We start from the raw sequence: 12,462 nt of genomic DNA, 5'->3' as shown, positions 1-12,462 counted from the left end.
GTGTTCAGGGTGATGAGCTGTGTTGCTTTTAAGCCAAACATAACGTTTTGCATTGTTGCCAAAAAGTTCAATTTTGGTTTCATCTGACCAGAGCACCTTCTTCCACATGTTTGGTGTGTCTCCCAGGTGGCTTGTGGCAAACTTTAAACAACACTTTTTATGGATATCTTTAAGAAATGGCTTTCTTCTTGCCACTCTTCCATAAAGGCCAGATTTGTGCAATATACGACTGATTGTTGTCCCATGTCTCCCACCTCAGCTGTAGATCTCTGCAGTTCATCCAGAGTGATCATGGGCCTCTTGGCTGCATCTCTGATCAGTCTTCTCCTTGTATGAGCTGAAAGTTTAGAGGGACGGCCAGGTCTTGGTAGATTTGCAGTGGTCTGATACTCCTTCCATTTCAATATTATTGCTTGCATAGTACTCCTTGGGATGTTTAAAGCTTGGGAAATATTTTTGTATGGAAATCCGGCTTTAAACTTCTTCACAACAGTATCTCGGACCTGCCTGGTGTGTTCCTTGTTCTTCATGATGCTCTCTGCGCTTTTAACGGACCTCTGAGACTATCACAGTGCAGGTGCATTTATACGGAGACTTGATTACACACAGGTGGATTGTATTTATCATCATTAGTCATTTAGGTCAACATTGGATCATTCAGAGATCCTCACTGAACTTCTGGAGAGAGTTTGCTGCACTGAAAGTAAAGGGGCTGAATAATTTTGCACGCCCAATTTTTCAGTTTTTGATTTGTTAAAAAAGTTTGAAATATCCAATAAATGTCGTTCCACTTCATGATTGTGTCCCACTTGTTGTTGATTCTTCACAAAAAAATACAGTTGTATATCTTTATGTTTGAAGCCTGAAATGTGGCAAAAGGTCGCAAAGTTCAAGGGGGCCGAATACTTTCGCAAGGCACTGTATACCCACGCAGCCACCACTATGCTTAAAAATATGGAGCGTGGTACTTATTTAGGCTTGCCATAACAAAGGGGTTCATTACTTTTCATTCATTACTCAAAAAACATAATTCCACTTTGACATTATGGGGTATTGTGTGTAGATCAGTGACATTTTGTTTTTTATCCATTTAAAATTCAGGCCACAGCAAATATATATATATATATATATATATATATTTTTTTTTTTTTAATTGCAGTGATGGCGGTGCATCGCTGCTAAATGCAAATAGGGGAAACACTGGAATACAAGAGAAAATAAATCTCACATACCAAAATAACAGCTTGGATAGAATTTCAATGGAGTGCGGCAATTGGTTCTTAAGCATTTAAGACTATTGAATCCCTAGCTGACATTGTCTTTGCATATAGTTTGATTTACGCCCTGCAATCTTCCAGTAGTGATGACGGGCTCCTCTAGAAGGAAAAGCAGCTGGTGTTTGACAGGTTGCTTTCACAGCCTTTCATTCTGCTTATCTCTTGGCAGAGGTGCCAGTGTCCTACATACCTGCTCTATATCAGGATCTACAGAGACGTTCAAACCTTAACCTCAACTGACTCAAACTTCAAAGCCTGGAAAATGAAAAATCGATAACAGCCTGGCACAATAAAAGGGAATCTTCTAAAGGCAAAAAATAAAAAATATCTATGCCTATTTTTATAATGCATATTTGGATGCCGTTATCCTGACCCCTGTGATGAGGCAGGTTTCTAAAACAGCAGATGAAAGAGAGTTGTATCTGTGGCATTAAAGGCTTCGGACCCAATCATGTTGTGGCGCTATAACCCTTGTCACAGACAGACAGACAGACAGACAGACTCCGGGTGTGAGCAAATCTTGGAGGGCTGTGGCATGATAGTCTGGCTGGAAAAAAAGTGGTGGAGAGAGAGAGAGAGAGAGAGAGAGAGAGAAGGAAAGAGAGTGGTGGAGAAAGAGGGGGACATGGAGCCAGTATTCAGGCCCACAGGAAGCCCCCCTGTGATTACACATGCTGGCTAAATTATCAGCTACAAAGGGCCATTAATTCTTAACAATCTGGGGAGCAGCCCTGCACAGGCCTGAACGGCCTCAGCCTCAGAGTGTTGTCTTAGCCTCGGTCTCAGTCTCAGACTCAGCCTCGCCTCAGAGTGTTGTCTCAGCCTCGGCCTCATTCTCAGCATCAGAGTGTTGTCTCAGGCTCATACTCAGCCTCGACTCAGAGTGTTGTCTCAGTCTTGGCCTCAGTCCCAGACTTGCCTCAGAGTGTTGTCTCAGTCATGGCCTCAATCCAAGACTTGCCTCAGAGTGTTGTCTCAGTCTCAGACTCAGACTCGCCTCAGAGTGTTGTCTCAGTCTTGGCCTCAGAGTGCTCTCTCAGTCTCGGCCTCAGACTCAGTCTCGTCTCAGAGTGTTGTCTCATCCTCGGCCTCAGACTCGTCTCAGAGTGTTGTCTCTGCATCGGTCTCAGTCTCAGACAGATTCGCCTCAGAGTGTTGTCTCAGCCTCGGCCTCATACTCATTCTCGCCTCAGAGTGTTGTCTCAGCCTTGGCCTCAGTCTCAGACTCAGTCTCACCTCAGAGTGTTGTCTCATCCTCGGCCTCAGCCTTGCCTCAGAGTGTTGTCTCAGCCTCGCCTTAGAGTGTTGTCGCAGCCTTGGCCTCAGTCTCAGACTTACCTGAGAGTGTTGTCTCAGTCTCTGCCTCAGACTCAGTCTCGTCTCAGAGTGTTGTCTCAGCATTGGCCTCAGACTCAGACTAGCCTCAGAGTGTTGTCTCAGTCTCTGCCTCAGACTCAGACTAGCCTCAGAGTGTTGTCTCAGTCTCTGCCTCAGACTCAGTCTTGTCTCAGAGTGTTGTCTCGGCATTGGCCTCAATCTCAGACTCAGACTCGCCTCGGAGTGTTGTCTCAGCCTCGGCCTCATACTCAGCCTCACCTCAGAGGGTTGTCTCAGCATCGGTCTCAGTCTCAGACAGATTCGCCTCAGAGTGTTGTCTCAGCCTCGGCCTCATACTCATTCTCGCCTCAGAGTGTTGTCTCAGCCTTGGCCTCAGTCTCAGACTCAGTCTCACCTCAGAGTGTTGTCTCATCCTCGGCCTCAGCCTTGCCTCAGAGTGTTGTCTCAGCCTCGCCTTAGAGTGTTGTCGCAGCCTTGGCCTCAGTCTCAGACTTACCTGAGAGTGTTGTCTCAGTCTCTGCCTCAGACTCAGTCTCGTCTCAGAGTGTTGTCTCAGCATTGGCCTCAGACTCAGACTAGCCTCAGAGTGTTGTCTCAGTCTCTGCCTCAGACTCAGTCTTGTCTCAGAGTGTTGTCTCGGCATTGGCCTCAATCTCAGACTCAGACTCGCCTCAGAGTGTTGTCTCAGCCTCGGCCTCATACTCAGCCTCACCTCAGAGGGTTGTCTCAGCCTCGCCTCAGAGGGTTGTCTCAGCCTCGGCCTCAGGCTCAGCCTCACCTAACTCCCCTCAGCATGGGGCAGGAATTATTCCTAGACATCAACCTGACCTTTTTTCTCATCTACCCTCTACCTCCCATCACACATCTATTCAGACAGGAAGATACTACTCATGCCCGTGCCACACACTCACACATCCCCAGCACCAGCCCCATCTGCCTTTAACATGCATTGTTGAAGGGTTTCTCTAAGTCACTTGTCTGAGTAATGTCAGGGTTTAGAATAACTGTTCAATGTTGTGAATCCAGGGAGCCCAAAAGTGGAATGATGCAATCCACCCAGTTTTTACTGCCCCACGTTGGGAACATAACAACAACATGACATAACTGTTTGCTGTCTACATGCACTTCCGCAACAACAAAATGCCAGCTTGAATGTTGTCATTTCCTTTAACGGAGTCTTTTTTACAGATGTTTTAATGATCAGAGATTTCTTTAAAATAAAATCGGGCATAAAAACAAACTGCTTCTCAGGATCACCCAGAAGTGCCAGAAATGCATTGTTGTGCAACGACTCTGCCAGGTCATTGTGTTTGGAGTAGCTTTACATTTTCCAAAAACCTATTAATGGGAGCATAAATCTACAAAACAACCTGTTTATCTATTCATAACTCAGCCAGTTCCTCCCATGAGGAGTTTAGTGTGTTAAGTGTGGGGCGGCGGCAGCCTGTGTTCATGTGTGTGTGTGGTATGGGCACCCTTCACTTTTAATCAGTTTGAGTGATTACTGTAAGCCTTAGCTGTATGGTAAGGGCTGAGGGAACACTAGGGAAACAGGGCCGGGCCCCCAGTATTGGTTATTGTTCTCCCCCACATGGAGAGGCAGAGAGGGAGACTACTCTCCTGTGTGAGTTTGTAGCAAAGCCCACGGATAAATAGCAGCTTTAATGTAATCCCTATAAAATCCTATTCACTCTGCAACTCCCTCTCTCTCCCATTCTCTTTGTCTCTCTCCCCCTCTCCCAGTGAGCACATTAAATGGTTAACCGTGGAGGTGTAAACCACAAAGAGACCGGGCTAACTGTTGGGAGCGTGAGAGCGGTGGTTCCACGTGTGTGGTTAGCCTCCACTGAGTCCTGCGACACGAAGGGAGGGAGACCTGCTCTTAATCTGCTCTCCCCTTTCTCTCTCTCCCTCTCTCCCTCTATCCCTCTCTCTCTTTCACACTGCTCCCAGGCATATAATCTCCCCCACTCTGTCACCTCTCTCTCCCCACTGCCTGGCATTCAGTGCTGACAGCTCCACAGTGGGAATGGGTTTATCTATCAGGAGCCCCTCTTTCCCCCTCTCATCTCTGGACTACATTCAGACAGCATAGGAAGAGAAATGGGTGGAGTGAGAGAAGGAGAAGGAGAATTAAAAAGGGGGAACACTCACAGAGTCTGAAGCCCTGGGTCTTTGCCGGCTGATGCTGCTGCTGGTTCTCACTGTAGACGGTGGTGGTGTCACCCTTCTCACAGCTGTTGTAGCAGCGGCCGCCACTGCACACCCTCCGGCACACCATGGGGGTGAAGACAATCTTGATGCGGTCAAGGCTGGAAGTGAGGTTGGCCCCTGGAGCACAAAGACACACAGAGACCTGGGTGAACAGGAGCAGCGCTGCTCTGGAGAAGAGCTGCATCTTTAATGGACGACAGACAGACACAATCCCCGGACCTGCTGCCTCGTCAGCCCAGCAGAAGGGGAGGTTTATATGAGTTTGAGTGTGTTTGGACGTGTGTGTGTGTGTTTATGCGTGAGTGTGTGTGCCAGTGTCTGGGCAATGGCACGGTGCAGCTGAAAGGAGGATGTGTCACTGGGCATGCCTGTGGAGGGGTGGGTGGGGGGGGGGGGGGGGAATCTAGTTAAGCATGGGGGCTGGCCTCCAAGCCTTTGTCATTGGGATAAGGTGTTCTAGATGTGTGAGTAAACCTTGTGTAATGGTGGGAAGCTGTTCAACACCCGTTGCCCTGGTAGGATGGAAAAACAAGAGAAACTTGGGCAGCAGACAGCTTTACAGAGGGCACTGTTCTGTTCTGAGAGGGTTGGAGGGGAGAGGAGTAGGTCATTAAAAGGTTTTGTTTTTGGAGGTTTCTGGTGGTGGGTGGGGGAGGTTTTTGTCGGGTGTGACCTGTCATGGATCCAAGGTGACAGTGAGGACCGTGGTGCCTCCCCCCTCCCTCTCTGGGTCTACAGAGAGGGAGCAGGGCTGTCCTGTGTCTGCACACTGGAGACGCTCCAGAGCATAGAGTAGAGACGGCTAACCCCCCAGGCACACGGCTGGGATATCAAACGTCTGTCGCTCGTGTGATGAAAACCACAGGGAGGGGAGGGAGGGAGAAGAGAGGAGCCTGGGACAGAGCCAAAAACACTTTTCCCCCCAAATCTAATGTTACATTTAGTGAAGACAGAAACTCACTGTGTGTGTCATACATGTCATTTTTCTTCTTTTCCCCCCTTCTTTTTTTGTCAAAGCAGGGCAATAAAGCAATAAAGAACAGTTGTTTCATCTTCTGGTCATTACCTGCTGGCGCCACTGCATTGTTGGCGTGGCCATTGGTGGTGGGTCTGTGGCCGTTACTTGAGTGTCCCTTGGCGTTCCCAATGTCATGTCCGTTCCCATTAGGCAGAGCGTTGGATGTGATGGGGCCAGTGGAAGATGGGTATCGCTTGACGGTGCGAGACGTCCCAGTCTGCTGAGGAGACGATGAGTCGGCTGGTCCTCGCCTCACCTGGGTCCTGGTAACGAGACAGATGACACCAGACCCTTCAAACCTCTCCCTCAACAACAGTCACTAAGCACGACCAACATACAGAAAACCAGCGTATAATCCACTTACACATGGTCAACATGTTAAACCTAACACCGCATGTCTGAGAGAGTGTGAAAGACAAACAGCATTATGTCTGTCTTAGGTCATAGCATTACTTAGTTTATTTTATAGATGAGATTCCATGTTTTTTTTATATAATTGAATCAAGAATATCATATCGTACTTAGGCCCTATAGTGATCCACTTACTCACATCTGTTGCAAGTCAGGGCAGCATGTGTGTAGCAGAGTTGGTTATGTTTCCACTTGCCACTGCAGAAATATGTATTCAATGTTTATGCATTTCTATTAGTTGGTGTTATGTCATTGGCTACGCTTGCAGATAGGGGGAGATTGCGAAACGTCACTTCTTCCCAGTCTGATTTTGACATGCAAGCAGTAGGTCATTTTCTGAAATATTAGACTAGTAAATATCTATTTACGTATTTACAATGTGTACGAGTTCACTATGTACATTTACGGACAAATACAGGGCCTCCAGAAAGTATTCACACCCCGTGACTTTTTCCAAATGTTGTTGTGTAACTAGCCTAAATGTTTACAAATGAATAACAAATGAAAAGCTGACATGTCTTGAGTAAATAAGTATTCAACCCCTTTGTTATGGCAAGTCTAAATAAGTTCAGGACTAATAATGTGCTTAACAAGTCACATAATAAGTTGCATGGACTCCCTGTGAGCAATAATAGTGTTTAACATGATTGTTGAATGACTACCTCATCTTTGTATCCCACAAATCTATCACAACACATCACTTAGAACTACTCTTCATATTTTCTAGCATCAGTATGCATGTCATCGGCAAGGACTAAAAATAAACGGAATAGAGCTAAGCACAGGCAAAATCCTAGATGAAAACCTGGTTCAGTCTGAACCTGGTTCAGACAAATTCACCTTTCAACAGGACAATAACCTAAAATACAAGGCCAAAATATACACTGAAGTTGCTTACCAAGACGGCATCGAATGTTACCGAGTGGCCTAGTTACAGTTTTGATATAAGTCAGCTTGAAAATCTATGGCAAGACTTGAAAACGTCTGTCTAGCAATTATCAACAACGAAATTGACAAGAACTTGAAGAATAATAAAAAATAAAATTGAGACTCTCAGCTGTAATCGCTGGCTAAGGTGATTCTAACAGGGGTGTGAATACTCATGTAAATGAGATATCTCTGTATTTCATTTTCAATACATTTGTAAAACATTATAAAAACCTGTTTTCACATTGTCATTATGGGGTATTGTGTGTAGATGAGTGAGATGTTTTGTTGTTGAATTGAATCCATTTTGAATTCAGGCTGTAACACAACAAAACGTGGAATAAGTCAAGGGTTATGAATACTTTCTGAGTGCACTGTATATATGTGTACAGTACCTGTTAGATATTAGGGGCTTCCTGTGGTGTGCTTTTGTATGTTTTTGATGTAAAAGGGAGTTAGCTTGCTTGCTCGAGATGTCATTTTCTAGGCCTTGCTAATGTATTGATATTCACATTATTATTAGATTCTAAAATATTTCAGAATAATGTGGACAATGTCTAAATCGATTGGATGAATGAATGGCGATTGTTCTGTAACCTATGTGGCCCACACACATAATAAAGTAGTGAATAGCGCGGTAGCATTAATCTCACCGTTGCTGTTTTTATAATGAGAAAGTGACCAAAAAACAGGTTCCCTTTTTATTGGAAGGATTTGTATGGAAAGTCAAGTTGAAGCCAACATTAGATGTTGTCGTCCTAATAATAACCACGCGTGGTTTTACCGCAACAGATCATAGATCATCACCCTTCCATTGAAGTGACGGTAAACAAACAAAAGGGGGCACATCTCTCACATCTCTCACCAAATTTAGGAGATTTTCAAGGTAGGCCTATTCTAGTAATTACATTTCTGAGCTCCAAATTCAAGTTCAAGTTGGCGGCCCCTTGTATTGTTTTAAAATTGCAGGTCTAACAAAATGCATTTGTCATGTTTTTTCATTAACAGATCATATTGTGAATAAGCACACTAGGCTGTGTAATTTGTTCTCATTATATCCAGAACAATGTATAGGAATAGTGTTGGGTGTTGCACAATAGACTATCCTACACAACTGCGCACAGTAGACTCGATGTCCAATCCCAGGCACAAAAACACATGAAAACATGAACACAATACCTTCACGCTTTCTCTGTTAAATCTAACGAGACCCTGCTGTAAATCAAGCAGACAAGAAGAAATGATCAACATCAACCCATTAGGGATATTAGATCAAAATATTCTGGACATTCCTCCTGGACACCTTCTTTCAAGCACTTGGGCTGTTGTTGCATCGCATGCACTATCACAACCATAGCCACGCTAAGTAGTGATGCTGAGAATGATGCAGCACCCCCTGAAAAATTAATTACAAAATATATAATTCATAAAAATAGTAAATAAATATATACAGTACCAGTCAAAAGTCACCTACTCATGAAAAGGTTTTTCTTATTTTTTTTAAAACAATTTCTACATTGTAGAATAATAGTGAAGTCATCAAAAATAAAACATATGGAATCATGTAGTAACCAAAAAAGTGTTAAACAAATCAAAATATATTTTACATTTGAGATTCTTCAAAGTAGCCACCCTTTGCCTTGATGACAGCTTTGCACACTCTTGGCATTCTCTCAACCAGCTTCATGGAATGCTTTACCAACAGTCTTGAAGGAGTTCCCACATAAGCTGAGCACTTGTTGGCTGCTTTTCCTTCACTCTGCGGTCCAACTCATCCCAAATTATCTCAATTGGGTTGAGGTCGGGTGATTGTGGAGGCCAGGTCAACTGACGCAGCATTCCATCACTCTCCTTGGTCAAGTAGCCCTTACACAGCCTGGAGGTGTGTTTTGGGTCATTGTCCTGTTGAAAAACAAATGATAGTTCCACTAAGCACAAACCAGATGGGATGGCGTATCGCTGCAGAAGGCTGTGGTAGCTATGCTGGTTAAGTGTGCCTTATTCTAAATAAATCCTTGACAGTGTCACCAGCAAAGCACCCCCACACCATCACACCTCCTCCTCCATGCTTCATGGTCGGAACCACAAATGCGGAGATCATCCGTTCACCTACTCCACGTCTCACAAAGACACAGTGGATGCAAACAAAAAAGATAATTGACAATCTGAGGGCCGCCATGGATCACGTTGTCCAGAATATGGACCGCTGGGAGAGACAGGGAGTTTTTCCAGCGCCTCCACCAGCACAACCGGGGTCTCCCCTGAGCGCCCTTTCCCCGCCTGAACCCAGCAGGATCCATTTATCCCTGCCTAAGGGGTACGACAGAGATACTGCCGGCTGCCAGGGTTTTCTCCTCAAACTAAGCTTGTATCTGGGCACGGTCCACCCAGCTCCATCAGACCGTGAGAAGAGTTACGCCCTCGTCTCGTGCCTCACCGGGAAAGCCCTGGGGTGGGCCAGCGCTGTGTGTGGAGAAGAGGATGCGGCGTTGGACCATTTTGAGGAGTTCACCCGCCATTTCAGGACAGTATTCGACATGTCCATCAGGCTGGGCAACATGCTGGCTACTCGTGGACGTCTAGATTGGGGTCTGGTTGTTCCATCCTCCCGCACACTCTCTCCTGTACCCATGGAGTTGGGAGAGATGGTGCGCAGGGAGACCTGAGGGGGTTCCCACTCGAGCTCCATATGTGGTCGCAGAGGTCACATTGCTGGTCGGTGCCGGGTTGGTTCCTCTGGGAATCAAGGCAGCAGGCAGGGCACTCTGTCGTCACCCCAGTTGCACATATGTTTGTCTCTGTGACTTTCCTGAATTTTCCCCGCGTTCCCAGTATTTCCCCGCGCTAGTAGATTTAGGTGCAGCTGGGAATTTCATGAATAAAAGTTTAGCTCATAGTTTAGGGATCCCCATTGTTCTTGTGGATATGCCTTTCTCCGTTCATGTCTTAGATAGTTGACCATTAGGCTCAGGGTTTATCAGGGAGGCCACCGCTCCTTTGTGTATGGTAACGCAGGGGGGTCGCAAGGAAAAGATTAGTATTTTCCTTATTGATTCTCCTGCGTATTCTGTGGTGCTAGGCCTACCCTGGTTAGCTTGTCATAACCCCACTGTTTCTTGGCCACGGAGGGCTCTCATGGGGTGGTCGCAAGAGCGCTCAGGTAGGTGTTTAGGGATTTCCGTTGGTGCTACTACTGTGGAAAGTCCAGACCAGGTCTCCACCGGGCGCATTCCCCCAGAATATGCCGATTTGACTCTCGCCTTCTGTAAAAAGAAGGCGACTCAATTACCACCCCATCGACGGGGGGATTGTGCGATAGATCTCCTGGTAGACGCTGCATTTCCCAGGAGTCACGTGTATCCCCTGTCGCAAGCAGAGACGGTGGCTATGGAGACATATGTCTCCGAATCCCTGCGTCAGGGGTACATTCAGCCCTCCATTTCACCCGTCTCCTCAAGTTAATTTTTTGTGAAGAAGAAGGATGCCGGTTTGGTGTTTGGTGGCGCCGGTAGTGTGGGAGCTGGACATGGACATTGAGCGGGCGTCACGTGCAGAGCCCTCTCCCCCTCAGTGTCCAGCTGAGCATCTGTATGTTCCGTCTGCTGTCCACGACCGACTGATCTATTGGGCCCACACCTCACCCTCCTCTGTTCATCCTGGGATAGGTCGGACGGTGCGCTGTCTTGATGGGAGGTACTGGTGGCCCACTTTAGCTAAGGACGTGAGGATTTATGTTTCCTCCTGCTCAGTGTGCGCCCAGCGCAATGCTCCTAGACACCTGCCCAGAGGTAAGTTACAACCCTTACCCGTTCCACAACGGCCGTGGTCGCACCTGTCGGTGGATTTTTTAGATAGCCCTGCGTATTTATTATTAGTACTGTAGATAGCCCTGTGTGTTTATTATTATTAGTACTGTAGATAGCCCTGTGTGTTTATTATTATTAGTACTGTAGATAGCCCTGTGTGTTTATTATTATTAGTACTGTAGATAGCCCTGTGTGTTTATTATTATTAGTACTGTAGATAGCCCTGTGTGTTTATTATTATTAGTACTGTAGATAGCCCTGTGTATTTATTATTATTAGTACTGTAGATAGCCCTGCATATTTATTATTATTAGTACTGTAGATAGCCCTGCATATTTATTATTAGTAGTACTGTAGATAGCCCTGTGTGTTTATTATTATTAGTACTGTAGATAGCCCTGTGTGTTTATTATTATTAGTACAGTAGATAGCCCTGTGTGTTTATTATTATTAGTACTGTAGATAGCCCTGCGTATTTATTATTAGTACTGTAGATAGCCCTGTGTGTTTATTATTATTAGTACTGTAGATAGCCCTGCGTATTTATTATTAGTACTGTAGATAGCCCTGTGTGTTTATTATTATTAGTACTGTAGATAGCCCTGTGTATTTATTATTATTAGTACTGTAGATAGCCCTGCGTATTTATTATTATTAGTAGTACTGTAGATAGCCCTGTGTATTTATTATTATTAGTAGTACTGTAGATAGCCCTGCGTATTTATTATTATTAGTAGTACTGTAGATAGCCCTGCGTATTTATTATTAGTACTGTAGATAGCCCTGCGTATTTATTATTAGTACTGTAGATAGCCATGCATATTTATTATTAGTAGTACTGTAGATAGCCCTGTGTGTTTATTATTATTAGTAGTACTGTAGATAGCCCTGTGTATTTATTATTATTAGTAGTACTGTAGATAGCCCTGCGTATTTATTATTATTAGTAGTACTGTAGATAGCCCTGCGTATTTATTATTAGTACTGTAGATAGCCCTGCGTATTTATTATTAGTACTGTAGATAGCCATGCATATTTATTATTAGTAGTACTGTAGATAGCCCTGTGTGTTTATTATTATTAGTACTGTAGATAGCCCTGTGTGTTTATTATTATTAGTACTGTAGATAGCCCTGTGTGTTTATTATTATTAGTACTGTAGATAGCCCTGTGTATTTATTATTATTAGTACTGTAGATAGCCCTGCGTATTTATTATTAGTAGTAGTACTGTAGATAGCCCTGTGTGTTTATTATTATTAGTACTGTAGATAGCCCAGCGTATTTATTATTAGTACTGTAGATAGCCCTGCGTATTTATTATTAGTACTGTAGATAGCCCTGTGTATTTATTATTATTAGTACTGTAGATAGCCCTGCGTATTTATTATTAGTACTGTAGATAGCCCTGCATATTTATTATTATTAGTACTGTAGATAGCCCTGTGTATTTATTATTATTAGTACTGTAG

The 12,462-nt window shown here is 44.7% G+C and overlaps 1 protein-coding gene across 2 annotated transcripts in view; it reads right to left on the bottom strand.

The window, feature by feature from the left end:
* The window catches only part of LOC109904043 (latent-transforming growth factor beta-binding protein 2), a 143,011-nt gene that overhangs the window by 62,951 nt on the left and 67,598 nt on the right, over window positions 1-12,462 (bottom strand). For both annotated transcript variants that reach the window (XM_031788191.1, XM_031788192.1), the window contains exons 4-5: window positions 5,896-6,110; window positions 4,770-4,946 (exon numbers count right to left, since the gene is read on the bottom strand). In XM_031788191.1, coding sequence (XP_031644051.1) covers window positions 4,770-4,946; window positions 5,896-6,110 — 392 coding nt within the window. The remainder of the gene's footprint in view (window positions 1-4,769; window positions 4,947-5,895; window positions 6,111-12,462) is intronic.

Source organism: Oncorhynchus kisutch, linkage group LG14 (assembly GCF_002021735.2).
Source record: "Oncorhynchus kisutch isolate 150728-3 linkage group LG14, Okis_V2, whole genome shotgun sequence".
NCBI lineage: Eukaryota > Metazoa > Chordata > Actinopteri > Salmoniformes > Salmonidae > Oncorhynchus > Oncorhynchus kisutch.
Note: the sequence above shows the minus strand (reverse complement) of the source record. Positions and strands in the feature narration are given on the sequence as shown.